A 27,480-nucleotide genomic window follows, 5' to 3' on the forward strand; every position below is an offset into this window, starting at 1 on the left:
TTATTAAAGTTTTATTACGGTTTACAGTGTTTTAATCGTTTTCAATTTAAAATTCTGTATTGAGTTTACCCTCTACCATGAACGCTCTACGGTTCTTTGTACACGCATAGAGGCTTATAGTTATTGTAGCAAATATTAGAGCGCATGGGGAATGTTAAGTGTTATTACGGTTTACGGTATTTTAATAGTCCTTTTAATGTACAATTCTGTATTGAGTTTACCCTCTATGCTCTACGCTATATGTTCTACCATTGACATTCTACTCTCTACGTTCTACCAGCTACTCTCTCTGATCTACACTCTACGATATACCATTTACCCTCTAAGCCCATCTATGCTCTACTCTCTACGTTCTACCAGCTACTCGCTCTATGCTCTACCCTCTAAGCCCATCTGCTTGGAAGGTTATTGGAATTTTTTAATTTTTTTTTAAATTTTTAAATTTTTAACGAAGACTAGTGAGCAACACAAAGGAAGACTTCTTGTAGTTGTTAGGTTTTTAGTTTATTTCCGACGCACTTCATCTCTATCTGAGACTTCTTCAGGGGATGATCTAAGCATGCTTAAGTTTAACTTCCCATGGAAGTGAATAACTGCTGAAACATGCTGTACACGGACATTACAAGAAATGCCTTAATGCACATGTTATTCTGTGTTGGCCCCCAAAATACAAAAAAATAAATAAATAAATAAATAAAAAAATAAAAAAAATAAAACAAGATTAAACAATTAAAACACTAAAAAAAGACATATTTTTTGCTTGGAAGGGTCCCAAAGAAATCCTATTAGAGTTTCTTAGTTGTCTCTATAGCAAGAATGATCATGTCAAACTTGCGTACTGTGTTATTGACCAAAGTAGTATTTCGTTTCTCGATTTATTTCTATACAAAGATGCTAATTTTAGTACTCTGCAGTTTCTACCTATCAAAAGCCACTAAATAAGTATCTGTACATTCCCTTTGAGTCGTTTCATCCTGCTAGCAACAAGAGGGCATTTATTAGAGGCAAGCTTATGTGCTATACTATAAATAGCTCCACGTTTCAAGCCTTTAGCAAAACCTGAGAAATTCTGGAAGCACCTCCAGCTTCGCGGTTACCCAGTTGGGTTTCACTTCGTTTATTCAGGGAGGTTAAATACAGTAACAGAACTAAATGGCTTTCGCTAAAACAAAAATCATGCAATGGTAGAATGGTAGTCTTTAAATCTACATTTAACTGTAGTCATGCTAACTGATGTGAAGGACATTTTGTTAAAGTGTACTCAAAAAGTATGAATAGTTAGGTCATGTGACTTTCAAACGCTTAGTGGATGCTTTGCGATCATGTGGAGATGTTCTTTACTAGTTTTTAGGATCGTAATTTGTCGTAGAGATTGCTGTTCATTTCAAGTTTGAAGAAATGGTTTAACTCAGAACCACTAACATCAAGCTGGTTATACAGAGACATTTACCAGACTTAAACTGTATTGTCAATTACAAATCTACTACCACTTTAGCACATCATTTTCAATTATTCTATGTAAACAGTGTGTTTTTGGGGGCCATACGATAGCGCTGATCGTATGGCCCCCAAAATACAACAACACGCAATAACATGCATTAAGGCATTTCTTGAAACATCTGTTTACAGCATGTTTCAGCAGTTATTCACTTCCATGGGAAGTTAAACTTAGGCATGCTTATGTGCTATATATGCTGTTCAATGTTAGTTGTAATCATTCCCTGAAGTCTCAGACAGAGACGAAACGCGTCGGAAATAAATGAAAAAGCTTACAACTACAAGAAGTCTTCCTTTGTGCTGCTAAATAGTCTTCGCTAAAAAATTAAAAAAAAATTAACAAATTCCAATAACCCTCCAAGCAGATGGGCTTAGAGGGGAGATCGTATAGCATAGATCGAAGAGAGAAGCTGGTAGAACATAGAGAGTACAGCATAGATGGGCTTAGAGGGTAGATGGTAGATGGTAAGATCGTAGAGCATAGATTGAACAGAGTAGCTGGTCGAACGTAGAGAGTAGAGCATAGATGGGCTTAGAGAGTAGATGGTAGATGGTAAAACATAGATCGAAGTGAGTAGCTGGTAGAATGTAGAGCGTAGATTGAAGACAGTAGCTGGTAAAACGCAGATAGTAGAATGTGGATGGTAGAACATATAGCGTAGAGCATAGAGTGTAGAGGGTAAACTTAATACAGAATTGTACATTAAAAAGATTATTAAAATACTGTAAACCCTAATAACACTTTAATAACACTTTAATATATGTATAGGTAATCATATGGTTTCGCGTTCAATTTGGAATTAATTTGCACAAGTGAGTTTTTCAAAAAGCTGAAATTGCACGAGCCACTTCGGCGAGTGCAATTTCAGCTTTTTGAAAAACTCACTCGTGCAAATTAATTCCAAACTGAAGAAGAAAAAACCGTATGATTACTTATTCATAATATAAACATCAAAAAATGTGCGTGGAGGAAGAGCCAGAAGGCCTTTCTTGAAGCCATTTTTTCTCATTTGAGAGCACAAAATTTTCCTCATCATTTTACGTAATATCATTGGCTTTGAAAATTTCCTATTGTCTTTCAGCCAATCATAATTCAGAATTACGATGTGTAATTTGCACTGGTGTTACACTTTTTGCACCTGAGTTACACTTGAACTGCACTGCTCTCAGCCAATCAAAATAGAGTAATTTTTTCATGTATATTACCTATTAATGAGATAATAAAAAAGCCAATAAATTACAATCATAAAAATTACAGCAAATGCAGATGATCTAGAAATGCGCACTCGTGACCCAATATGTTTTATCACTCTACTGGTTAAGCCTCTGAGCTAGTGTAGAGAGTAGTCAAAAATTCTTGAACTGATAAACTTGTAAATATGTAGAGCGTAGAGCATAGAGCGTAGATGGTGGAACATGGAGTGTAAGAGCTTTAAGAGCGTAGCACATTGACCGTAGATGGAAGAACATATAGCTTAGAACGTAGAGCATAGTCAGGGTAAACTCAATACAGAATTGTAAATTGAAACCAATTATTAAAACACTGCAATCCATAGTAACACTCAACATTCCCTAAGCAATACAGTATAATATTTGCTACAATAACTATACACCACTACACCTCTGTGGTGTATGCATATCTGAGAGAAACAGAGCTTTAACATTCAAAATACTACCGTAGAGTTGTAGAGCTCTACAAAAATTTCTACACCTTGTCGAGCTTCATAAAATGGGCTGGGTATACTCACAGAAATATTAGTGTTTTGAGCCACCTTAAAACATGCAGAAGCAAATTCTTACCAGAAGTAGTCCTGAATGGTTTTAAATACAGATCAACCTGTGGATATTTTTGGGAACAAAACTGACCTTGATTCAGTGAAAATCTCAGTCTAATAGTCAAGTGAATTAAATCATCTGTTTCCAGAGCCACTTCTTCCTCATGCCCAGGTCCTGCCAACTAAGAGGGAGAGGTGGCTCTGGGGATGAGAATGGATTTAGGGCCCATTTACATGGAAAGAGGATGATCCTAGCACTAGGATCATCCTAGAAGGTTCATTTGGTTTACATGCGAAAATGCAGCTCCTGGGACCAACTTTTCATTTGGTTTACATGCAGGATCGCCCTAGCACTTTTGTGTTCGGCGCGGTTACAAAGCAAGATGGCGGGCGACAATGACAAAAGTGTAGTTTTGGGAGTTCTTCTCTCTTTACTGGCATTGATAATTGCCTTTCAGCATCAATTTGCCATTATATACAACTTGATATTTCAAACACAGCAACAGTGAGCGATGATTCTCCAACTAAATCACACTGCTGCCATTTCCTGTTTTTTTTTTTTTTGAGCTTTTAGTCGATAAGTGCGAAGATTCCGCCATGTTGTTTCTCACAACTCGACCCCAGGGCCATCTCTGGTTTCAAGATGGTGGGTGGGTAAACTGAGCCTCCTGAGGCCGTTTACATGGAGGTAGGATCATCCTAGGGCCAGGATCATCCTTCCTAGGATGATCCTAGCACTGGGGCCAAATACAACCCTTCACAAGTAAACTGAAAGCTGTAAACATACCGCGCTCGGATGATCCTAGTCCCAGGATGATCCTAGCACTAGGATCATAATACTGTAAAATACCAATTTAAAGCCCTAGACTTATATAACTTTATAAGGGGTTTTGGGTGCAGTGTTTCAGCCAGAAAATTTTACTTGAGGGCCAAAGTGGCCCCTGAAGATCTTTTTTAGGGGCCAATTTTTTAGGAAAGGGGCCACTAAATTGAAAGCTACAGAAGGGAAAAATGCATCAGGGTACCAAGGAAAATAAAGCAGATTAGGATCTATGATAAAATTTAATAGTAAGTGCTTTTTGAAGGGTTTCTACTCAATAAAGTTTCTTTTGAATCAGACTCTAGTATGATTAAGGATCTGTGCATTACAAGAGAACAATCCTTAGGCCTACATGACATAGTCAATGATCAAAGGTTTACAATGCATTATAGGGCGATTTCAAACACGGTCAGCCATTTGAAAGTTTTCCGATACGAGAGAATCAATACAGCAAAGCAAAAGGACGGATTGACTTCTTTTCTTATGTTGAATGTTTTAGAAGCAAAGATCTGTCAATATAATTTTTCTAGGACATAATGTGTGACAAAATAATCATTATTGATCGTCAACACAGAGAAATGTAGTCGCCATTATGCCGTATTATGGCGACTAAACCAGAATCTTTGGTCGCCAAGGATGAAATGCTTGTTGCATTGGCGACCTTATCGATCACAATTTTGAGCCCCGGGATGGCTTTTAAAATATTATGCCTGTGTTAAGCCTGCAGTCTTGTAAAGGAAAGGGCCAAATTGGCCCTTTTTTTGTTTCTGGGGGCCATCTCTGATTGTAACGCGGGATTCCCGCAATGGCGCGCTCTGGCGGAAACACTGTGGGTGGGCTTATAAACGGGGCGGGGGGGGGAGGGCGGGGGAGGGGCTCATATCTGGGAGGGGGCATATAAGCGGAATAAAAAAATGTTCTGAAACTAGATAAAATGTACCTGTGAAACAAATTAAAGCTAATTACATACCATTACATTTAGAGCTATAATTTATAACAACAGCACACAGTTGGTAACAATTTAGCTTTAAAATTATCGCACGTCCATGATCTAAGTCTTTGAAGGCCACGCGAACAGACAAATTCAACAACCTTCCAGTGAAGTTCTTTGCCTTTGCCTGAAAAATCTTAATCTTCCAATCACTGGAAGCCTTGCCAGAATGCCTGAAAGGCTGAGGCCACAAATTCAGCACCAGCGGCCCTCCAACGCCACTCCAGAGGTCACCCTCACAATGGATGGGTGCACAAAAACAAACCTTCGACTTCAAACATAATTATGCATACACAACCCAATCTGCAGCCCAATGTCCCTACAGAACAGGCTGATGCAGAGACCTACAGTTGTGACGAAGATGGGTGGTCAGACATCAACTCAGCAGTCGAAGAACTGTCCAAGAACATTGAGCCACAAGTCCTCCAGGATGCGGTGTTTTCGCCCACTCAAATGTTGACCATCCAGGAGACTGTGCAAACCTCCATTAACAAAGTTTTGCAGGTCTACAACATCCACAAGGCCCAAGCACTCCTTTGGGCCTGCATTGTCCTCTGGAAAAAAGCCTCAAAGACAAGATACTCCGTGGTGAGTACATTGACTTTTGTTTGTTACTGAGTGACTTCATGTATCGCTCCCAGGCCCCTGCTCTGCAGTTACGCTACCAGGTTCGAAAGAAAAAGCCAGTAATTGACACTTTTCAAAAGTGGCTAGATTCTTTTACTGCCTACATCCTGGTGATCATCGCGGTTTATCCTGCACATGCCTTGGAATTAATCAAACACCACCAAACCATCAGCAAAGCAGTCACTAAGTTTAAGGGTGCTTACCTACGACGAATAGTTCAGACACCGTGCTGCCTATGACCTTTCAAAGGCTAGGGACAAAATCAATCTTGAACACTGGACAGTCACCTTCTCTGGCCAAGTTAGGCCACATTGTTCTGTGTGCTCTAGCCTGTACCATCAGGTGGAGGATTGCCCCAACCAGGACCCAAGCAGAAAACCTCGCTGCCAAGCCCTTGTCTCCTTTGACTACAACAAACCCTCCAGCTGTCAATGCTGTTCCTGCAATTTCCCTCACAATTGTCGCTGTGGCTTAGGCAATTGATATCGCCTTCTGTGTGATCAATTTGTATAGGCAGCCACACGGAAGACGTCTTCACGTAGTCGTTTTACGAAAGGACTCTTATAAATGGCAATTAATTAGTTTAGTTATGAATTAGCTTAGTTATCCAAAAAGGTTCTAGTTTCATTAAAATTTGAAAAATGAAAAAAAACATTTCACCCTTGACCCTTACCCTTGACCTGCGACCCTTACCATTGACCCTCACCCTTGACCCTTTACCCTTACCGTTGACCCTCATGCTTGACCCTTCACCCTTACCCTTGACCCGCGTTTTAGCAACGCCAACCATCCCTCCTTGTTGCACCATGGGATGCATAAGATATCCATAAACAAAAACAGAATTATTTGAAAAATTAGACCATGACCTAGTAAGTAACTTAAGAAAGTGAGAAGGAGTTTTGAAGGGTTAATTGTTCTATTAGGTGGAGAGACACTTTGAGAGCATGTACAATGTCTTTAGCTAATAAATTAACATGGAATAACCTGAACACTAAATCTGATGCTTCAACCCAAATCCCTTTTGACACTTAAGCTAAATAGATCACCACACCAGAAGTACATTAAAATTTCCACAATGCAACCTAGAGATGTGTTAGATATGGTAACTGCTTATTGGTCTTTTGACCATTAAATCTGGGGGAAATTAAACTCACAAAAGTGTCAAGTTCAACTGTCTTGTAAGCTGCTGTACCATACTCATCTTGGGTAGATTCTTTTCCAATCCAGAAGTGGACATCATACAAAAGCTTCAAAGAGAAATAATATATGATCATTACAAACTGAATTTATTGGTTAAAGTTCCCATTTTTTTAACGAGTGATAGCTAGCGTAGCTTAGCTAGAATGAGTTATGGCAGTTACATGTAGTTGGGGAAGAAATAATTCACTCGCCCAATCAGTCTATAGGTCGTAAACAATTTTTTGGTGGTAAATCCACTAACCACAGTATTTTGCGATAGGGCCGCCCACTGAGAACAGGATGGTTGCCAAAGCAATGAACTGATCTTTTGGAGTCCAACAAATGATCCCAAGTTAAGACTATTTGGTATGCAACAATGGTAGTTGTATAATTTGATCCATCAACCTCTTTGACAGAGGCTCTTAACTGTTTTCAAAAGAAAACACTTAATTTCTACGGTATCTCATTAAAATTCAGCTAGGATTGCTATGTATTTATATGCACCTAACAATTTTAAGCCCCAGGGGTTCCACCCTGGAGCTTAACATTGATACAAACTTCTTTCTGTATACACACAATCAATGGACAACTTAGAGGGTTATGTCTTCATGAATCTATTAACACAATACCACATAATACATTAAATTGAACTGTACCTCATCACTTTCCTTATCCTTATACGTGTTGAGAATAATGTAAGAGTCTCCACTGTAAAATTTGCCATAATCTTCTTTTGGCCAGTGAGTCACCTTAAACACACAATTCAGAATTCATATTTATTACACTGTTGATGTGTAACCCATAAAGTATTAATTCATAAAAAAAAATAAACACATTACATGAAGAGTGTTCACATTATTCACAGAATTGATAGATTATAAAATTGGTAGTATAGATTATCATAAATCAAAATATAATTTGTTATGTGTATCAGTTCCAATTTATATCACTATTTTGAGGATGATAAGTGTTCAACATGTACATGTAATTGTTCACTTCATATACGTTTTTCACTACTCCACTGATGTGCTGGCTGGTTTTTCCAAGTTTTGTTTACCAACTAAATGACAAATCTATTCTCATACAGACAATTTTGCACATAATTGAAGGCTTTTGTGCAAAAAGGGCATAGATCACTTTTTGGGCTGATTTTCACTTTTTCAGGATCGAGCTAATTTTTGGCAGACTGACTTGTTTTGACATGAAAAGCATCGTTCTGTAATTTTTTTGTTGATTTGCGCTTTGTTTTCAAGAAATAACATATGCAAAAAACTCAGTTTTCCAAGGGTATCTTTTGGAGATCTTTTGTTGAACAAAAAACAAAAGAAACCTTTTGTTTTGCTAAACGATGAAGTCACCAAAGTATGGCATTTGCCACTAGTTGTTCGAACTGATACAAGTTTTATTATTAATGTAATTACACTATTCTCTTACTTTCTCTTACTGCACAAGCAAATAAGGCACTGAACGGGCTGGAGTCAAGTTTGTTTTGTCGTGACACCGGTTCGATATCAGGTTGGTCGATTTTTTTTTTCTGGTCTATTTCTCTACTTCTTTCAAAAATAAAAACATCTATTTAAAAAAAAAAAACTGTACTGAACAAATGCACTGTATTTCCAAGCCATCAGAAATTACTGTTTCCGAACTTAGAAGAGTTGTTTCAAGTCAGGGAAATTATAGCCCTATAACATGATCATTCAGACATAGACAGTGCTAATTTTCTCAGTTGGGTTCCATAGAGATATTACAACGTAATTCTTACATTTTGTTACCCTTCAATCAATGAGAGCACTTTGATTGCCAATGCAGCCTTGTTTTGAACCTTGGAAAAAATTCCTCTGGTTGGCCAGAAAAAATATTTTTCTGGCCAATCAGTGGGACAGAATTTGAACTCTTCTGGAACTGGTTCAGTAAGGGTCAAGTGCTCAGGGGCTCTCCCGCTCTTGAAGTAAACTTTTGCCCAAAAATATCTCTTACCTAAAAATATTGCATCGTTCCAACTAGCAGCCCCTGGGTCTCCAAGGATGCATATCAGGAAGACCTTACAACTCCTTTAGAACATATCCCACCAAAGCAACTTGCCAAGTGTTTTCAAAAGTTTTAGAAAATGTAGTGACAGTTTCTTAACAACAAAAAGTCACTTACTGCCATTTTGTTATTAACTTCAGTGTAAATCTTCTGGAGAGTAACTTCCCGCAGAAGTTGTGAAGTTGTGAACTGAACCAATCTTTCAACAGATCAATGAATCAACTACTTTTTACCCTGTGTTTACTGTACACTGTACATATACATGTTAGTTCTGTAATACAGTTGACTCTACAAACACACAAAACATGCTTGATATCTCTTGTGTTACTTTTCTTGCACTTCTAGATCTGCACATTTTGAATTCACTAGTGAGGGACTTTCTGTAGTCTTCTCATTGAGTCAATTATTTCAGGTATTTTATCCTTCTGTCTGTGGCTGGTGGTGAATATAATATCTACCAAATAAGCTACTGACCACTGTGGGGAATAATTGTCAACTATTCACATTAAAAGCTTTGCATCTTCAACACAAATGTCAAATAAGTACTCTTACATGGTTCTGTGAAACCTGGTGTACAACCAAAGCCATCTCAAGAAAGCTCTAGACTTTGTAAACAAGTGTCTCCAAACAAAACTAAAAATTTATTGGTCGGATAAATCTCAAATGAAGACCTATGGCGAATAACAGGACAAAAGTAAATGGAGTTGCAGATCAAGAGAAGATGCTGGGGTTGGCTGGGTCACTCTGCACAAACCAATTACCAACACCACCAAGCAGGCCTTGAGATGGAACCCACAGGGGAAGTGGAAGAGAGGGAAGCTGAGGAACTGCTGGTGACCATCAATGGAGTGGGAGATGAGAGGGGCAGGCTTCAACTGATTACAGGTGGAGAGACAGTCACAAGACAGAGAGGGATGCAGGGCTCGAAATTAACTTTTTCGTTCAGGAGCCAGCTGGCAACTAACGGAAAACTCTTGGTCGCCAACTTATTTTACATATAACTTACACATCAGAACACGATTTTATACGTTACTTTGCATGCAAGAAAAGTCACAATTGAAGAGCGAAAACAATTATAAACAACACAAGTAACAATGTGAAGTATATATGAAATAATTCATATTTGAACTGCGGTTGTAGATGAAAGTGAAGAATGATCATTGAAGTAAATTTTCCAATTTAAGCAGTTGGAAAGAAGAAGCCTGAAAAAATCAGGGCTTCAATGGGATTCAAACCTGTGACCTCTGCGATACTGGTGCGATGCTCTACCAACTGAGCTATGAAGCCACACATTGGGAGCGAGGTCAATTAATTGAGTTCATATCTTCCCGTGAGGAGTGAAATGAAATGATGTGAAGTATATATGAAATAATTCATATTTGAACTGCAGTTGTAGATGAAAGTGAAGAATGATCATCGCAGTAAATTTTCCAATTTAAGCAATTGGAAAGAAGAAGCCTGAAAAAATCAGGGCTTCAACGGGATTCGAACCTGTGACCTCTGCGATACCAGTGCGATGCTCTATCAACTGAGCTATGAAGCCACACATTGGGAGCAAGGTCAATTAATTGAATCAAAGGTATTAAATCAAGGTATTGTTCACCATCAAGGCTTTTATGACTCTACCCCATGATTTTCCTCTTTAGTGCCTTTTGAACTTTGTTTTGAGTTTCTTCTTTCCATTTTAGGGCCAAAAGAGGTTTGTAATTTTCTGTGTTATGAAAAAAAAAACAATTTTAAGTAGTCTAAAGACCTTGAAAGCTTGAATTTACTGCAAGTACATGTAGCAAATGTACATACGGACATGTATGCGTATATATGTACTGGCAGTCACATGACAACCAACATTTCTTAGCCCAGTGGACTACCAAATTTTCTTAGGGCCTCTCTGCTAGGGTGCCTTCCATGTGCAGGAGTTTTGCTACAAGTGTTTTACACAAAATTACACTACTGAAAAATGGGTTGAAATCTATGATTTCTTGCATGGGACACTGTGGAGGCAACAACACAGCACTCAAGTACTTAGGCACGAGTAATCCCTCTTTTGCTTAGTCCATCATATGTGACACGAAAGAAAACTGCGAGGAAAATATGGTCGTGAGAACTCCTGGGGGTGAGAGACACGTGAAAGGAGGGTCTACTGCCTAAGCCAGAGAGTTTGACCTTTCACGGTCAAGTGATTTTGCAGTGCAAATTTTCAATCACATTACACGTATCTTGACATCCTCTCATTATCGCCTGTTGTCAAGAACCCCGCGGGATGTCTTGAGTAAAATCATTCTTCTCTTAGAGTAGCGAGGCAAAAACCATGCTTTAAGAAAATATTTGTTATGTTGTTCGTTGAGTGAAACTGCTAAAGAAGTTTTGAAAAGAGGATGGCAAAGGCATCTTAGCATCTTGGCAGAAAGACCAAGCTCGGTCAATTCATATTTACAAAATTGATCTTCCACAGTGCGGTTGACCTGGTGTTGAGCAGCGAAAGTACTAACATGCTCGCATTCAGGTTTGAGGCGAAAAGTTTTGCCAAACAAAACACTTGATAAAATCAACTCTTTCCATAGCCTGAATCACAAGAACATCAAGAACATTACGCCAGTGAGACTCAATTCCAACACTTTGATTCATTCTGGTTCTAAACCTTTGTATTTTAAGAGAGCAAGATAAACATTCCTGCAAGATATCACACGTATCGACATGTATCTCAAAAGTTGACAATAATTGTTTTCAGCACTTGTAACATAAGCCAATCATATTTTTGTGTTGTGAGAGCAATGCATAATTTAAACTCTCTTGCCTAGGTAGTAGTCCCTCCTTTCATGTGCATCTTGCCCCCAGGATTTCACACAGCCATTTTTTCCCAGTCACGGTTTATTTAGTATTTACGGTATCGCTCGATGGACTAAGTGAAAGAGGGACACTACTCATAGTCTATCAATTGCTGCAAAATGCTGGTATTATTAATGTACAGTATGTTGGATGAAACTGTTCTGCATCAACGTTTCACAACAAAAAGTTAAAACAAACAAAGTGACACAAATAATTTTGTGATTGTCTTAAACTTTATACTCAATTCCACACGCGGAAACTAATTTTTATACGGATCACGCAAGAAAGGCTTGCATTACAACTTGTCCAAATTTGGTAACTGAGTCACAAAAGTATGCAAAATCACATGATTTCTGAGAAGGAAGTCACATTTGGAGTGTTGTTTTGTGAAGAAACTCTTCACATTTACGTGCTGGTGGTTTTTTGTCAAGATTTTGACAAGAAAGCAGAAAGACTTACAACTTATTAGGCCACTGAAATATGATACTGTCTTTAGAAACCGATTGTCTCTGAAGTCTTGACACTGGTCTTGCCACTAGATCAAACTTCGCCTTTGCTTGGTACAAGCCACAATTGCATGAAATACTGCTGTTTTAAAACGTTGTCAGCCAAGAACTTCAGACACTGCTATTTGTGCTTTTAGGAAAGTTTCTGGGCTCATCTACCAGGAGCTTAAAATTTTCTCGCATTCTCTCAGATAACACCTTGAAATAACTTTGTCTGGTTTGCCATGTGGCTTCAGTGGAGGCATCACAACTTGAGTATTTGATTCTCCAAACCACTGATGTATCACCACAGGATTATAATTTTGTTTACATGGATTATTGCTCCTTCCTCGTGCCATCTCTTCGAAGTCATGAAAGAAACAATCCACAAACTCATAATAACAACACTGGTCTAACACTACGATGTTCATGTAAACCATGCACAACTATTTTCTCTGAGAAATTGCCCACTTAACTAGTTTTATGAGAAATCACCCAATTTTTCGTACTTTTAAGATTTAGTCCGCAAAAAAATACCCCGTAACGCAAGTCTTCCTTGCCTGATTTGAACAAAAATAAATTTCCATGTGTGGAATTTAATACGGTTTAAGTGCATCGCTTTGATTGTTTTAATTTTTTTGTGGTAAAATGTTGATCCAGAACAGTTTTGTCCAGTATACTATTTAATTAATTTTATATTTACAGGGCCCCTTTGGATACCAGCCTTCCAGGTGAATGGGCTATCCTGTAAAAAATAAAGATTACTTTCCTCTCATTTTTTCTCCACGTCAATTTTCCATAAAATAATTGTCATGTCATGTCAAAGCCTGTGGGAAATTGAGTCTGCAGTGTCCTACATTTTGACTTTGTGGCAGTCAGCAGTCAGAGATCGTAGGCATTCAAAGTGCTGACCATATTGCCATGTTTCGGCTTAACTCTAAATTGTTTAACTCAAAATGTGATATTCAAAGAGAAGGTAACAATTCTAAGCCCTAAAATGCAAATCAATAAAAAACTCAAGTAAATCTCAAGGTTTTTCGGTCTCACTTCGCGAGATTGCTCCGAAAGTTCCGAAAAGTCACCGACTATCTGACCTACTTAAACACCCGATGACACAGGGGTCACTGGCCAACAAAAATTAATGGCTCATTTATGAAGTTTACACCAAAGAACTGGAAGAAAGGGCTGGAAAAAAGCGAAGAGATGCACAGTTTTAAATATTAACCCAACTTCACTTTATTGCATGACCTCTTCCTATCACGCCCATATACTCAATACTGTCTGCAAAGTTCCAGAAGCAATTATATATTGCGTGCAGTAATGAATGTGTCGATCCACCCGCATTCCATTAATGTTTTTTTTACCTGTTTGTTCCTCTACAACTGTTCGGGCCAGAATCACCTCAAAAATATCATGTGCGAAATTTAGACGGTTAAATTTCCGAAATTCATCAAAAAAAGAGGTTGTTATCTTAAATTCAACATAACTTTGATTTAAATATAGTTTAAAGGTATTTAAGCTTATGCTTATTTTGTAATACCGTTCTGCACGTACCTTGAACTTGACGATTCGCCAAATTTGCACACCAACTTTCTCTCCAGCTCCTTGCCAAGCCTTTTCTGTTTCAGCAGATTCTCTCTTCAGCTGTTTAACAGCAAGTAATAAAGGAAATTGAGCAGAGAAACAAAAGCAACAGACACATGCTGACCACTGTCGAGGTCCAGGGCACAACAACATTGAGTAACTACTAGCTGAATTTATTACTGCCTCTTACGTTTTTCTCAAGGTCGGAGCCAAACAAGGACAAATTGCTGTCTTTCCAGTCATAATGCTTGGCTTTCACGAGACCAGACATGGCTAGGCTTCACTTGTGAGCAATCTGAAGTTCAGCTCTGCAAGCCAGTAAATTATTGTGCGAGAAGACACACCTTCAAAAATATTTTAACATCTGAAGAACATAACATACCTGATTGGCTGGCGAGCACTAATAAATTATTGTCGGTATTTGTCACGCCTTCCTTCTAGTCTCTTCGTACTGCTTCCCCTGACTGCTTCTAGGACATCACAGGCAACACGGAGACCAAACAGATTTTTTTGCTATTTTGACGAAATTAGGAAACTGGTGAACCCTCGCATACGTTGAATTGATGAAGTTAAATGGAGAGACGCAAGGAAGGGGAGTAGCTAGACGGAATACTGAATCCCAGTACTGCACGGGGAACACTCGGAGGCCCCTGGGGACCGACCCGAGACCAAATTCTCCGGAATCTTCAGGCTCTTTGGTCAGCAGTCGGTCACCATCCAAATTAGAAACGTGGTGTAGGTGTAATTGTTTAGCGATCAAAAAGCGGTCTGCAAGAAACTTTTGTTACACCCTGATGTAACTCGTTTCGTTTATAACATTCATTCGGTATATGAAGTCATCCAAGCCCATTTATTACAATATAGTGAATTTTTTTAAAATATTACAATGTTAAATAGCTCGGGGTGGACATTGGGTGAGAGAGGACTAGGACCGAAGTTAGTTTGAGCAGCTGTCCATGTGACTGCACCACCGGACGCTTATTGTGCCACGTCTCAGAAAGAAGCGGTTATCCCCAGTTGAATTGAGTTTTTGTGTCTAGAAGTGTTTGTAGAGTCGTCCGATCTCCGTAGAAAAGGTACAAGAACCAAAGATACGTTTGATTTCTGGGCCAAACTTTCCGAAATGTGGCAGAAGTACGGCCTTCTTTGTTGCTTTGTGATCGCGTTCGCTGTTCTTTGCGTGGCTCCTCCAGTTCGGAAAGACAGAAAGAAGGCAGACAACGAATCGGAAGGGAAAGGCGATCCAGAGTATGCTAGATATCTGAAACAAGTGATTGAAATTTTAGAAAATGATGATGACTACGTCAAAAGATTACTAAACGCTTCTGACGAAGAACTAAGAACTGGGCGAGTGGCCGATGACATAGACCTTGTAAAACATGATGTAAGGACCAAGCTAGATGAACTAAAACGACAGGAAGTGGAAAGACAACGAATGATACGACGACAAATGAACGATCACTTGAATGGGCTGAAGGAAAGGGAGTATTGGAATCCGCTGTTTGATGACGATAATCCCAATTTCTTTGGGCCTGAGGATTTTAAAAAGCTACTGAGGAAGGTAAGGCTCTCAAATTAAGAAAATTTGAATTTGTCTCTTTTTCAACTTTTCAAGGGGAAGTGAAAGCTGTGCCGGTAAATCCTGATGATTTGTTCAAATAAAATTTATTGGGAAAACACAGGGGTATCTTACCACATCTGTGTAAACGTGAAATGTCTTACATGAAAGGAAACCAAGATTTTTTTTTTGACATCAACGCTTACGTTTACATGTACGTATCCAGCACTGTCTCAGCCCACTTTATGAAATAACATATTATTGTTACTTTTTCAGTTTGAATAAATTTGTCAGCATGCTAGCCTGATTCTCAGACAGTCCAAGGTTGCTTGTGCAGACTCCCTCCTATTCAACTGGGTAAATTATAGGAGAGAGGAGAGAGTCTGGGTGAGCAATGTTAGACTGTCTGGGAATCATGCTATTAGAATGCAGAATTCTATAGAAGTTTCTGTTAACTTCAATTTTGACTGGTATACTTGTTACACAATGACATAATACAAAAAAAGATTCTGCTCTTTCAATTTTCCAACTCTCACAAATCAGCCATAAGGTTTTTCAAGAGTCTCCAAAAGGCAAGCCAAGCTAACGCGGTTTCGTGATGTCATTCTGTGCGAGAGTTTTTGTCCAAATGGCTTCCGACAAGTCTTTTAACTACCACTCTGGGATATGGCTGCTCTTGAGCCATATTATTTTGAGCCAAACATGCTTTTAACTCCAAAATGATAGTATTGAAGATTGTGAAGTGGATAATTGCTTGGAAAAAATAGATTTTGCTGACCTTGTGAAGGATGCCAAGTCAGTTGCAGGCTTTTCTCCTTCCCACCAATTTCGAGTCAGATAGAATGACATTATATAAACACGGCCTGGCTGCCAAGACAGTTTCAAACTGGCGGCCTCCAAAGTCACTTCTTTCGAGATGAATTTCTTCAGGGTAGTGGGCACTTCAGAGGCTGGAACTTCGGTGAGTGGAAAAGCTGAATGTTGACTTGCTATAGGCGAAGACATAAAAAGTAAGCTTTTTGGAGTGGCCTCCAAAACCTAGCTCCAAGATGTGTAGCTCACCTACAGAAAACGGCCATGGTTGGTTCAAACAAGGTTAAATCTTACATGCATGGAGTTATGTAGCTCGCTGATGGCAAATGGCTAGATTTGTGGTCACAACATAAATTTACTGATTCTATGGTTCTAAGAGTCAATTAATTAGGTCATATCCCAAAGATTTTTACTTATAATTTACACTGTAGAAGTCAAGACCTCATGCCTATCAAAGCAGCAATAATTACCATTCCCCATCAGACTGCAGCCACACAACATATCGGACACACTTCCTTATCTACTATTACTCCTAGTTTTAACATTTTATTCATCAAGGTAAGATATCTTTTCAGAATTTTTCTCCCAAAATCATGAGATTGGGAGGGAGGTTGGGAGAAAAGATAAAAGAATCATGAGACTCATGGCAGAATTGTGAGAGTTGGCAGGTCTGTTCCCTGGCATGTATAACTCATGATCTCACTATGGTGAAATGTTAAAAATAAAAAAAAAGTTGGAAGATTTTTTCATAGATGTTTTTAGTAATTAGTCATTCCAAAGGGGATTTCACCTAAATATTATATATACTGAGCTTTTGTTTTGGCCAAAAATAAGTGCCCATTTGAGAAGGATGGTTATAAGGTGGAGTCCTAATATATATTAGTATAAATCTACTAGCGTTCTATCACAAATGCCATTCTCTGATTGGCCGCCCTACTCCAGGGTCCGAAATTAACTTTTTTAGGCAGGTGCCAACTGGCAACTGAAATTTTTTTTCAGTTGCCATAAGGAAAAATGTGGTCACCAAAAAGTGTCAATAAAATTTTTCCTTCACAGCGAAACACAAACCAAACTTTTTGGTCACCACAGGCTTGCCGGCAAAATATTTGCAATCGATGTCATCAAGAATCAAACTAGTGCTGAAATCATCTTTTGGCCACTTTGACAGATCTAAATTTCCACCTTTTGACAGCCAGAGAATATTTAAATCTTCAACTAATTTCTTTGCGGATGTCCTGTCCCCACTTGGTAATAAATTATGGGAAGATTTCAGAACATCTTTGGACACCACCTTGCCTGGATAAATATTCATGGCGAAGGAACGCATGTGGCCTCTTGCGCCCCGCAATATGTATGTTATGGAAACCGCTGAAAAAACATGGCAACGAAGCTTCGCACTGATCGTAGCTGTGAAACGTTTTGGTAGATTTATAATAACAGGAAAATCGGTTTTATACTTCAAAAGCAGCAGAGAGGTAAAAAGTAAGTGACCAATTGGCAGGCGGCTTTGAATGTTATGTTAATTGATTTGGCTGAAAATCAAAGTTATTGTTTGTATAATTATCGTGGTATGAAATAGTTAATCGCCTGCTGATGACCAGTTGTGAAATTCTGGTCGCCAGTGCAAACTTTTTAGTCACATTGGCGACCAGGAAAGCACAATTTTGGACCCTGTACTCACTATCTATTCTGTGAGTAGCGTGGCAGTGTGCCCTTGTTAACAAAATGACAGCCACTTCTTGGCATTTTCAAAGTGTCTGAAGAGAAGTTAGATAAAGTTTTGAACGACTACTAGATTTATACTAAAACAATCTGATTATGAGCTCTCAATTTCTATGTGTGAAAGTTGACTTGGGCTGCCCCCTGGTCAACTATCACGCGATAGAAATTGAGAGCTCATAATCTAATTGTGTAGTAGAAATGGAAGTTTGGTAAGAAACTTCTTGCGATTTGAATTGTCCAAATTACCGTGTTCTAGAAAATCAGCCCTTGACAAGTTCAAATTATTTTTACAGCACTGTGCTGTTGATATCAACACAATTTAATCCGGTTTGTTAATCACAAGTATGATTACAGACTGAATTGGACGACGCGATGTCCTGTTACCAATTAATCAAAACTATGACAAAATTCAAGAAATGAACAAACCATCAATTGAGCGCTAAACGATTAAATGTTGTTATGAATGCTGAAAAACACAGCAGTTTACTCAACAAAGTGCACCGCAACAGTGCGCAAAAAATGACGCTTACTGTCCAATTACAAGCACGACGTGTACACTGTCCAATTTGTCTGTCCAGTTTGTTGTCCGACTCAAATCGGGCTGCTGATAGCCAATCACATTCGAGAATTTTGTTATAGTTTTGATTATAATAACAATAATAATAATAATAATAATAATAATGGTTTAATGATGACTTTTCTGAGTGATAATAAATAGCAATCAATCAGACCATTGAAACAGAACTCTTTAGTGCTTTGTCATGTTCAGATATCCCCATGTTAGGAAATAGAATTAAACACACAAAGAGGACTATGTGGAAGACTGTTGTTTGCAACATGATTGTCTTTTCTTTTGTTATGACTTGTTTACTTGAAGAATCACACCACTAGGTGAGCTGCATGTGTTGCATAGCTCTCAAGTTGAAAAATTTGAAATACCGAAGCATATTAGACATAAGTATTTTCCTCAGTTGGGAGCTCTGTTTGATGGCAGTCAATGACACCCCCATTTGAATTTGCACACTAGCTAAAGGGTTTTGTTGTGACATGTTCCCCTAGATGCAATTGCCAGGATTTTAAGTCCATAGTGCCCATAAAGCCATGAACTGAAAAGCTGTACCTTAATTTCTACTACCTTCACAGCACCATGAAGAGATGGATAAGCAAGATAACGAACGAAGACAAGAGTTTAAGAAGCATGAGATGGAGAAAGAACACAAAAGAAAGGAACATCTGAAAGAGATGGATGAAAAGGCTCGCAAGGAAGAAGAGCTGAAATTTGAGGCATTGAGACAGAAACATCTGAATGCATCAAAGAATCTTCATCATCCAGTAAGTGATACCCTGTAGTTCTCAGGTAAAAATGAAAACTCTGCTCACAGATTACACTTCTTTTGATGACAGTTCTAAAAAATTAATTGAGGATTGCATGATCAAGACAATTTTACATGTGAACTATCCTTTGATACTTGCAACTGTAGTTACATTTGTTTGGCTATGAGATTAGGCTATTACAGTAGTATTTTTAATAATCTACTCGTTGTGCAGGGGAGTAAAGCTCAACTGGAACAAGTGTGGGAAGAAACTGATGGCCTAGATGCAAACGATTTTGAACCAAGAACTTTTTTCAAGCTTCATGGTAAATATTAAATAAAGCTTTACAGTTGAAATGTAAAGTGCAGTCAATGGAGTGTCTAGCCCTTGCTGGGTTGTTATTGTAAGTGTACAATTATAGGTACTTTAAACAATGTGACTGTATCTTTCCCATCTGAATTGTACAATGGTAATAATAGCTATTTTATTAAAAACTGGATCAGTGGATAATGCAATTCGAGCATTTTCATTGGCTTAGCCATCATGGGTTATGAGCCATTACACCATGCTCTACAATATGTAAGCATATGCATGATTTTTTGGGATGTTTTAATTTTTATTTTAGTCTAGTTGTCTATTCTTTGAGGGCGTTTTTGATAAAACAATTACTGCAGTCCCGCTTCTTGGATATGGAATGATTATAGCCAACTCATATCCAACTTGCGTTCATCACTGGAATAATTGTAAATTACATAGTCATGTTGCCACTCTGGGTTGTATATTGATGTCACTCATTTTTCCATTCATGTCACATTAAACTCTACACTAGCCTCTTACATTATACTTACCATCCTAGTGCTTTTCAGTGACACACTCATCTTTCGGATTATCAGTTATGTGCCACTTTTTTTATTCTTGCTGCATTTTGACTTCAAATATGATCAATTACTGAAAAGATACCGGGAAACATGGAATCGATTTCTTTATTTAATCTGCTGTGAGTTAATTATCTCTGTCAATGTTTTGTTTATCTTCCTAGATACAAATGGAGATGACTACTTAGACACGGGGGAATTAGAAGCTCTTTTTGTTAAGGAAGTAAGTGTACATGTAATCTACAAACCTGATGCATATACACTGTAAATTCTGAGATGCTATAGCAGTAAGAAATAATACAACATATTGCCTACTGGGTTCTTACAGGTTTGGTAGCTCTCTAAAGCATAGATGTTAGTAAAATAATGTACATGCAGTGCTGACAGTTTTCCCTCCTGAAATCTGTCTTTAAAGTTCGTGCTTGAGCCTTACTCATGCAAGTTAGTTGAGTTAATCCTGCTTACGGCAATTCTTAACATTTACACAAGTTTAGTTTTGGTAGATGTCAATTATCTTCGCCCCTCTGCTGAATGAAATCTCAAGAAAATTTCTAAATGTGTTTGCAGGTGACATTCACAGCAGAATGTTAAACAAAACATTGAGTTTTGTAGATATCAATCTTCTGTCTTTCTGCTGAATGACATAATAATTTTATGAAATAGCAACAACCACTTCGAATTGCATGCCACTGGTTGTGCTGGATCCTTGGCATGGACTGGTGATGACATGTTAAGATGGATTCTGCTCAAAGTTTGAGCAATAAGTGCAAAAATTATCTACTAAAAATCCACTCATAGCACAGTAACTTTTGGAATACTATTTAAAACAACTCACTTTAGTTCATTTCTCTAAGTGACTCCGCGATTAAATTCTCAAGCATTCTCGAGAAAGTTAAGGTATCATGATAGGTGGATTGACAGTGTTTGGAAATCGCGCACTTATGCTGGCGCTTTGAAAGAAAACCCTATCAACCTAAACATTTTCTGAAAGCTTAATAGTTATGGAATACAATCATAGCTTTGAAATTTTCTTAAACAGTTATTGTTGCAGTGAAATTAAAAGAAATACCAAGAAACACTGCTTTGCTTAAACTGGTTCGCTTCCGCTCGTGAATTATCAGAGCAGCGCCATTAACATCAGAAATGTTTTCTCACACATCACCCTCAAAAAGGGTGTCTGCGATTTTCCAGATGTGAGTTGGGTTTTTTTCTACACCCTCCTAAAGTTTGATATTTTCAATGCAGATGTTTCCTTCTACTAAAGAGGCCATAACTTTGAAACGGAAGCGAAATTAAACAAAGCCCGACACCTTTTTTGAAGGAGGTATCCTGGAACATACCTGTTGATTTTCAGCCAATTCCGTCGGAAGACACCAGTAGACGAGCTAACAATGTTCATCCTTATATGCAGTTTTATTTTATTGAGAAAAAGAGGAAAAACTTTTTATGAGATGGTATGATTAGATGTTAAAAATCCCCTCCACACTGACAGATGTTGGAATGGGTCAGTGTACCACAACAATGGCTTATGACAACTTGACATAAACAGACGTCTACTATTCTCCGTCGCAGTGAAATCGTCCAAGAAGCGAGAAAATAACAAGAGCTTTATACAGGTTTGCATTTAAACTGCCTTGAGTTCTTTTACTTAGAAGATTTCATCGGTGGCATTGATATTATGTTGCTCAAGTTTTGGCTTCTTCGTTCTCCAGACATTTTTTGAAACCATGCCTCGTGAAGCCAAAAGAGGAAATCTTGATGTCAACATCTGCACTTGACTCCCCCGTTGTGGAAGTTTTGGAATCGCGTCCGTTCTCCAGCAATTTCGTGTGACTAGCACTTGTTGTAGTTTGTCCTTCAGCTTCATTGATGGAACTAGTGTCTTCAAGTTCCTTCAACCATTCTTCTTGGTTACAGTGCAACGGTGGGCTGCTCATAGCCAACGGATCTTGTTCCTCGCTGAACCTGTGGGTTCCACCAGATTTTCGCCTCTCCAACTTCTTCGAAGACAAAAACACGCAAGAAGTTTTCTTGGGTTTTCGTCCTGATGCTTGCGATGAAAGAACCAGATCGAGAACAGTTCACATGTGCAAATGAAACATCACACCGCAGTTCGCTTTACACGTGACAACTGGCGGTGAATTTTATTTAGAGGTGTCAATGCGCTGTAAGGGGTTAATGAGAATCAAAATCAGTTTGTCTCTAAGTTAAAACTTAAAAAGTAAAAAAGCTTTTCTTATCATTCTTAAGGCATCGATAAAATTTAATGTTAACAGTGATATCTTTTAGTCTCGTGATATCCAGTCGGAAAGACTTGAAAAACATTGACTACGTACAGCTTCCAAATTACAGTGTAAATGTCCACAAAAACCCGCACTTGAACGAAACCAAGACCCGCACCTGAAAGAAATGTACAGCACATGATTTGGCGATGATGTCATTCGTTTCACCCCTGCTGCGGGGCGGCTAAATCAGTGTCGCAACTTTGGACGAAGGTCCACCATCCCATGAAACTCGCCTCGAGTCTGCATTAGGACTGCGTTCTATGAACGCAATAATTTATTAACATCTTGTTACCCATTTAGGTTGACAAACTGTATGATGAGAAAGATGACGACTTTGATCCAAGGGAAAAAGATGAAGAAATTGCAAGAATGAGAGAACATGTTATGTCAGAGGTAATTAAGAATCAAGCTTCTTGAATGGATTAATTTACCTGACCAATCAAATTCAATTTAAGTCTTACAATTGAAAAATTTAAATGCTAGAAGATCCTGGAATTCAACAATATTGTGTGACATAATTTTAAGAAATCAGCTATGGTGACCAAAATGGTGATTTAGTGAAGTGACATTTTTAAAGCTAGTAAATAGTTGCCAAAGCAGTGTTAATTTGACAGTTAATACCTCTTGTTTGATGAGTGTATGTTTTGAATTTATGAACTTGAGTTAAATTTTCAAGTCTGAGTTTCAAATTCAAGTTAAACTTTGAGTCTAAGTTGGAATTTAGAGAATTAGAGTCAAATATTCAAATTTATTTTTAACTTCACATACTTTTCAGTTTTGTAAGTTATTTACCTTTAAAGTGCCACTATGATCAAAAAATTCACTTCCCTTTTTCCTTCAGATTTTAAAAGCGTGTTTGTTTGACACCTGACTGGCAAAATTGGACCTCGGAGGGTTGGATCGAGGATAGAACGACATCAACGACTCACTAGCTTAAAATTGCAGCGTGTAAACACAGCTTATTGTACATACAAAACACGAGTTTAAAGGTCTGAAAGTTTGAAACTCCCGTGTTGCATATTAATTTAGGCAGGTGCATTGCATTTTTAAACTAGTGGGTCTTTAACGTCATCTTATCCTTGATCCAGCTCTCTCAAGATTTTAAAGTTGGTAATGGCAGACCATTAATTAGGAAAATTTCAGTTAAAATAAAGAGGTGCCTTTTTGAAATGAAGGCTTAAAATTTCGGTCACTTAGTGGTTCAGTTATATAGTTTTGAAATACAAAGAAAAAGTAGAATTGATTTTTGGTCACTACTACTAATTCCTAGCTCCCCTCTGGGAGAATAGGGCCATTTTTGGTCACAATAGCACTTTAATCAGAGTTTTTCTTGTAGTTTCACATGTTACCCTTATCTTGTGGTAAAAGCTAACCCTAGCCCTAATCCTAATCAGGCGAACTGGGATGACAGGACTGACTACATGTATATACCACTAATCCAGGATTGCCACGCTCAGGGAAAAGTCAGCGAAAATTAGATTTGATTTAAGGTCAGGGAAAAGTCATAGAGTGCTGTATCAGGTCAGGGAATTTCTAAATCCCTGTTCAAAGTCAGTGAAAAGTCAGGGAATTTTACCTTAAGGTTGCTGCAACTTATTTTATTAGATATTTTTGTACAGACAAGGCAATTTTGTTTTACAACTGTAAAAATTATCTGAGCCATCCTATTTGTGTTGATTCATTGCCAGAATAATCATCCTGCAAGATTAGTGAAAATTGCAATACAGTTAGTGAAAAGTCAGGGATTTTTTGTTTTGTTTTGTTCCGGTGGGTGGCAACCCTGTTATCAGACAAGCTCAAGCTATTCCAAGTTCTGCTAGAGCTTAAAATAGTAACTTGGCAATTAAACTTGAACTCAAAATTTGAACTCAAACACATCACAAACTGCAGATTGACAAGGATAAAGATGGCTTTGTGTCCCTGGATGAGTTCATGTCAGCTAGTAAGACAGATGAATTTGAGAAAGATGATGGCTGGAAAAGTGTGGAGGAGGAGCATCCATATACAGATGATGAACTGGCAGAATTTGAGAGACAGCTTCAAGAAGAGGAGAAATTAAAGATGGCCCAGGACAAAGCCATAGAAGATGTTAAAAATGTGGCCACTAAAATTGCTGAGGTTGGTATTACATTGAATTCACTCAACTAAGGCAAGAAAAACAAACATTTAATGCACCGTGACAACTGAGTTTGTTATTTTGATTCACTGTCTAATTACAATGTCCTTTAAAATAGTTTAAAGTTATAAAATTATTGGCTCAAATTTAAGTACTTTTTCCCTATGAGCCACTGAACATGTGAGTATCGCAAAATTAGGTAAAGAAAGTACTGAGATGTCTGCTCAGTTTCAGAACTTTCAGCATGATACACTTGACTGAGACACCCCAAGATACTGACAAAAGATATCTGGCCAAGTTATTCATTTGTATTACAAAGTTTCTCTCTTTGAAGCGAATAAAAATTTTAGTTTCCCAATTTGTGAATTATAACATGGATAACTTCAAACAAATATTTGCCTAAGGGCAGTGCTAGTTTAATTTAGCTCATCCGAAAGAAACCTAACATTTCCCAGACTGTCTCAAAGTCTTGTGTTTAATTTTCATGACAGGGATTAAGTGAGGCAGAGTCTTTAACAACAATTCAATTTAACAAGACGAATTGTCTGTACGTTTGTTACCTGAAAAGCATTTTGCTTGAGAGATTGGCCATACCTTTGTTTCCTGAAACAAAGATATACCTTTTTTATGTACACTTGAGTGCTCACAGCTACCTTCTGCAGTCCAACCCCCTTTGCATGTACAATTAATTAATTGCTGTTAATTGAGTTTAATTAATAGCTCTTTTAGGTTATATCTTAGCACTGTTACATGTGAGATTACATCAGACCCCATTGAAGAAGAGATCATCAAAGACAAGATCATGTATTAAATAGTTTTCTAAGGTCTATAAGAAAATTGTTCATGTACAAGATATAGAACTGCTCGTGGATAGAATTATTTAAAAGATATTAAACTTTTCACTGTCAGAAGTGTTCTCATTATGGGTCAAGTGAAAATGACAAGACATGCAAGGTTTTTAGCTTTTCAGTGTACTGTCTTCAATTATAGCAAAATATTGTGGTTTTTTTTGCATTTGATCAATAGCAAGCAGTCGTAGCAGCAACACTTGAAGAGCATAAAGAAGGAGAGCAAAAAGAGCAACAGCAACAACATGGAGAATCACAGCAGCAGCAACAAACACCATAAAAGAAATACTATCAGTTGGAGAAAACCACCATTATGGCCCAGAAGACACAAACAACTCAAAGATTTATTCATGTTAGGCCATTCATCCCTAAGACATAGACCAATATGGCTTTCCTACTAAACTTGTCTTTTTTGCATGACTCTCCAGACATGCTTTAGACATTGTGTTGTTCAACCAGTTAAATTAAAGTGTTTACTTCAAGTTTGGAAATTACTGAGTGGAGAATAATCACATAAGATAATCAGAAACGGCACTTAATATACTAGTTGGATTTGTGTTAAAAAAGTTGTCATTGGCTCTGACTTTTGAACATTTTTAATCTTTTAACTAAACCTGTTTATTTTGTGAGACTGTGGTGCGTGTGAATCTGAGCGCTTCCACTGAAGATTTAACCACACAGAACTGATGTAGCTTTAGAAATCACAACTTGCAGCCTTGACATTGGGGTTAAGGGAGTGGCCCTTTGTATGTTATTGTCTTATTTAGTTAGCATCTAGGAAATTAAAAAATCAAGAATTAATGGCAAATGTCAAATAAAGTACTTTTTAGTACACTGCAGACATCAACCCGCCTTTAAGTTACAAGCAACTTTATATACTATTGTACAGTACTGTACATAGAGTGCAATACCATGTGGTGAACACACATGCAGTAGAGGTATCTATCAGACTCAGGAGAACAATGTGGTAGTGAATTTATCTTAGTACTGCTGAATTATTTACAGCAATCAAACTTTTCTTCTGTGTTTGTATCCACAAAATGATTTATCTAACCACAGAAGACATTTCAGGATTGTAGTTTCCATTATTTTGTTCTAAGCAAATGTTTTATTTTTCCTTATATAGAATGTAATGATTAAAAAAATGAATAATAAATTCACACTGCAGGTTCCTGAAACCTCTCAGAATAGAAGAGTGTTTTCCCTTTTATATTTACAGGTAAACAGGTCTGTACTGAACAGCGAGCTCTGTCGCACAACAAACACCAGTCCCAAGTGCTGCTGCTTTTAGGCAATAAAATACAAGATACACTGTTAGTACTCTTATTCAGTTATGCATTGTTCTTAACGTTTCTTGCTGTTTGATGGGAAGAAATGAACCACACTTGTTCTGCTTATTGTGATTTCCACCCTCGGTAGTATTAGACGTGATAGCAGTTATTGCAAGGGGTCAATCAACAGAACTGTTTGTTCACAATGGGTTTCCAACCTTACCAGGATTTCAATCCGAGACCTGCGAGGTGTACTCATTTGGAACAATGCTACGTTTTCTTAAGAATTGATGTTGTGAATAACCCAAACCATGTACTGTGTCCTAAAACGTAAACTGAACGAAATGGCATTTGTTTGCCTCTTTTCATAATTCTCTAGTCTTGTAATGTACTGATAAGGGGGATCAGGAATAAGTCATTTTCTACTGTTACACATGTAAGATATAATGTATGACCTTTAATGCAACATTTCGCAAGTTATAAGTGGCATATTATATTGTTTCCCAAATTTGTTTGGAGCTTTTTTCTGTTGCATTGCTATCGCCCTCTCTGGGTAACGTTCTGTTAACCCAACATGGTTTTAAATCGCTCTTGGGTAACACTGGAAACTGAAAATAATCTTATAACGTTTTATTATTAGCATAACTTGCTATGAATCCACATTATATTACAGAATCAAATATATTACAATAGTTCATACCTGCCTGTCTCAACACTCACAATAAACGGCATGCAATGCATGCAGAAGCGATGACGTGTACGTGCTATTTCTAAAATTGTTCTAAGAAAATTGGAACATAAACAGACAGGCGGCTGGTTAAACTTAATTAAAAGTAAAAGTAAGTTACTACATGTGTGGGAAGTAG

General features: G+C 37.8%; 2 protein-coding genes across 2 annotated transcripts in view; one reads left to right on the forward strand and one right to left on the reverse strand.

Moving 5' to 3' along the window:
• LOC110043897 (gelsolin-like protein 1) overlaps positions 1 to 14,183 on the reverse strand; it is a 49,098-nt gene extending 34,915 nt beyond the window's left edge. The window contains exons 1-4 of the mRNA XM_020749406.2: positions 14,003 to 14,183; positions 13,783 to 13,872; positions 7,546 to 7,638; positions 6,865 to 6,957 (exon numbers count right to left, since the gene is read on the reverse strand). Coding sequence (XP_020605065.2) covers positions 6,865 to 6,957; positions 7,546 to 7,638; positions 13,783 to 13,872; positions 14,003 to 14,083 — 357 coding nt within the window. The 5' untranslated portion in view covers positions 14,084 to 14,183. The remainder of the gene's footprint in view (positions 1 to 6,864; positions 6,958 to 7,545; positions 7,639 to 13,782; positions 13,873 to 14,002) is intronic.
• A 589-nt stretch (positions 14,184 to 14,772) lies between these two features.
• On the forward strand, positions 14,773 to 27,365 carry LOC110043905 (nucleobindin-2-like). Its single transcript, XM_089289554.1, has 7 exons — positions 14,773 to 15,373; positions 19,049 to 19,237; positions 19,454 to 19,544; positions 20,259 to 20,317; positions 22,680 to 22,772; positions 24,270 to 24,497; positions 25,522 to 27,365. Exons 1-7 carry the CDS (start codon positions 14,936 to 14,938, stop codon positions 25,621 to 25,623), a joined length of 1,200 nt encoding a protein of 399 aa, XP_089145680.1. The 5' UTR covers positions 14,773 to 14,935; the 3' UTR covers positions 25,624 to 27,365.
• The last annotated feature ends 115 nt before the right edge of the window (positions 27,366 to 27,480 follow it).

Source organism: Orbicella faveolata, unplaced genomic scaffold (genome assembly GCF_042242905.1).
Source record: "Orbicella faveolata isolate gen_17 unplaced genomic scaffold, um_ofav_v1 contig_2, whole genome shotgun sequence".
In the NCBI taxonomy this organism is placed as follows: Eukaryota; Metazoa; Cnidaria; class Anthozoa; order Scleractinia; family Merulinidae; genus Orbicella; species Orbicella faveolata.